Raw genomic sequence first — 2,852 nt, forward strand, 5'->3', positions numbered from 1 at the left:
CTACTGCAGACGAGCTCATATTTTTGTATGCTTTAAAAAATCCTTTTTGTTCTTTTTTTAAAAACTTCTACTCGTACAAGGTTCCTGCTGGGCAAACTACTTGGTCACGATCGCGGCGAACGTCATCTGTTCGTGCACATCTTCAAGCCTCCATATGGAAAGCATCCCACCATGATAGCAACCCGCATTTGATCGTCCATGTATAGCTTTGCATCCCTTAGCACGGTGACCCGTGCTCTTGTGCCAAGGTCAACATGGCGCAAAAAACACATGTAGCTCTGTATAGACAATATCGGGGCATCGAGATACCTGACAACAAAGTGATGACTGCCACAACCATCACAATCTTCAATCCCTGAGAACTTGTCCACCAAATTGGCACACACGTTGTTAAGCTTTCGGCTAGTAGAGCTCCAAAAAACCATCATCGACCTGTAAATTGTCGCATTTGACATACATATCCCCACCGTACCTGCTCCAATATGCATATAAGTCCTGCCAAAGTCCGATATCATCATCCTGCCTAATGTCGGGCACCTGCTGTTGGCTTCTCCCTGTGTCGACAAAAATTGGGTGCACCATCAGGGCACCATCATTGCCCACCCCCTCGTTGAGCATTCATGCTCAACCATAGCATTATTTAGATAAGAGATGATTGCATATGAGAAAACTGATACTTAGTATATACATAGGCAGTAGATAGATAGAGAGAAAGAGACTTTATCAGTTGTACAACCCCCTCAGATCAAATGGAAAGCCATAGGCTCTCCCAACTGTGATGCAAACTCCGCCACGATCAAATACATGGCATTTAGCACAGCCATGTGACCGTAGTACATGCATAATCAACCATTTTTTTGCACCTGTAAACCCAAAAACAAGCCTCTTGTGCAGCCTGGCATAGCCTTGATCTTTAACAACCTGTATCCATACGCCGGCTTCATACACAAAATAAGCTTGTAAACCAACCTGTGAAGCATCTGCACCATACATCATTATCCTCTCACCTGCTAGAGAGCCCTCCATAGTATAGTCTTCTCTCAAAAAGCTTTGCAATCGGTACACAGTTGCCTGCAAAGCAACCTTCAGCAACATGCCCCTCAATAGCATGGCACAAACCTTTGGCAACCTGTCTTTCAATGGTGCTTCTTCTTGGAGAACCAAGCCTACCTGCTTCTCAAGCATACCCTCTGTTGTAGGTCCTTCAAATGACATATACCTCCTACTTAACTCACCATGCAAATCGTCGTCTACCATGGCCTTTGATGCTTCATCTTCAACCACTTTGGATGAGAACAAGTCGGATTGCTCGACCACCTTTGCCTGCTCTTCAAGGAATTCTTCTACGATCATATTATCTACTAAGCGAGAAAAAAAGCCATGAGCTATTACCTCATTTTCTGGCAGATCGACATCGCCAACACCTTCTCGAATGCATTGGCGCTCTTCAACACAATCCGTAGGGCAAGGTTGCCGAACTCCCTGGCTAGCTTCTTCCTGCATAGCTTCGACAATCGCTTTGCCAACAACTTCAAGCTTGTCCTGTGAGATATTCACATCTTCATTTGCTTCTTCATGCATACACACTTTGGCTAGGACCTCATCCTTGCTAGCCGAGCTAACAGACTCTTGTATAGCAGTACACCAAACTGAAGGTACAAATTGAAACGAATGACCAAAATGGCTTACCAATGGCAAAGCAGCTACCTCTTTGACGCTTGATCTTTCTTTTGGCACATGATGAAGCTCCGTTGTCGAGCTACACCCATAAATTGTAGGCTGCAACAAGACCATCTCCAGATTCCCCTTTGCTTTCCTTCTCTTTACCTTTGCCAAGCAAACCATTTGCGCATAGTCCTCTGCATCACTGCACTCGACCTTCTCCTTGAGTCGCGGATGCAAGCAGGCAAGAAACTGCTCTTGCTTGAAATGGTCTCCATTTCACACACATGTAATAGCAGCTAGCCTCTCCCAAATAGACTCAAATTTATCAAAAAACAAAGCAAAATCTTCACTTACATCCTGCTTCAGCTTGCCCAATTGTTCACCCAAGTCCGATGGAGAATCCCGCTTTAGAAAAGCTTCAACAAACTGCTTTTGAATCTCGCACATCGATTGCCGATCTTCAACCTTTAATCCTTCAAACTAGGCTTTGGCTCGTCCTTGTAGAACCAATGTGGTGCCGTCAATTTGGCTTTATCTCCACAAATTCTCATCTGCAATAGGTATAGCTCCAGATCGGAAAACCAATCGAATCCTCTTCTTCTCGAGCAAGCACCAATTTGATATCATGCATCATCTTCAGGCTTTGAAACTTCAGAGAGGAGCAATCAGTAGGTCCTCAAAGGGGGCACCACTAATGGAAAGGGGAACAAACCCAACACACTTCAAACTTGCCTCTCTTTAGCCCATGGATTAACCCGCACAGAATCACATACACACGCACACTATCTTCCAATCTCCAATGCACCGACTCGCCTACGAGCACCACCGGCTATACACACTCACACATGAGCACTTCTGCACAATAGACCCATCAACAAACTGTCACCCGTATCCCACACATTGATGCATATACTCACCAAATCCTGTAAACCCACTCACATTGGGAGGCTATACCCGTCTCAACCATACACAATCCTGATCTGCAAACACAACCGCTCTCCCTCTCTTTCTGCACTCACACACAACCAGTCCGGAGCCAACGCTACCATGGACTCACTGCACGAGATTAGACGGAAAGGAAGATTGAATTCAAACCACTCGAGAAAACTACAAGCACATTATGCATCAAAAGAAGCATCTAGATACAATGATGGCATCAACCCAATGCTTGCTCAGGTGCAACCCTT

The 2,852-nt window shown here is 45.1% G+C and overlaps 1 protein-coding gene across 4 annotated transcripts; it reads right to left on the reverse strand.

Annotated features, from left to right (window-relative positions):
• Nucleotides 1-525: 525 nt before the first annotated feature.
• On the reverse strand, nucleotides 526-2,571 carry LOC147465295 (uncharacterized). 4 transcript variants are annotated; one of them, XM_086519307.1, is made up of 3 exons: nucleotides 2,020-2,571; nucleotides 1,690-1,914; nucleotides 526-1,542 (listed from the first exon to the last, which is right to left on the reverse strand). In XM_086519307.1, the coding sequence occupies exons 1-3, from the start codon at nucleotides 2,110-2,112 to the stop codon at nucleotides 724-726; spliced, it is 1,137 nt and encodes a 378-aa protein (XP_086375433.1). In that variant the 5' UTR covers nucleotides 2,113-2,571; the 3' UTR covers nucleotides 526-723. The 4 variants fall into 4 exon arrangements, with proteins under 4 accessions (XP_086375433.1, XP_086375428.1, XP_086375434.1 ...); XM_086519302.1 differs by having other exon boundaries at nucleotides 526-1,323; nucleotides 1,393-1,914; XM_086519308.1 differs by having other exon boundaries at nucleotides 526-1,867.
• Nucleotides 2,572-2,852: the final 281 nt, after the last annotated feature.

This window comes from Adiantum capillus-veneris, chromosome 1 (assembly GCF_014529385.1).
Source record: "Adiantum capillus-veneris isolate H3 chromosome 1, ASM1452938v2, whole genome shotgun sequence".
Lineage (NCBI taxonomy): Eukaryota > Viridiplantae > Streptophyta > Polypodiopsida > Polypodiales > Pteridaceae > Adiantum > Adiantum capillus-veneris.

Bases quoted from the DNA above. Each gene is read 5' to 3' on its own strand.
- LOC147465295 (XM_086519301.1), bottom strand. From the start codon at position 2,112: ATGTGCGAGATTCAAAAGCAGTTTGTTGAAGCTTTTCTAAAGCGGGAT. The intron at 1,915-2,019 runs GTAAGTGAAGAT...AAGCAAGAGCAG, and splicing joins TGGGCAAGCTGAAGCAGGAT to TTTCTTGCCTGCTTGCATCC.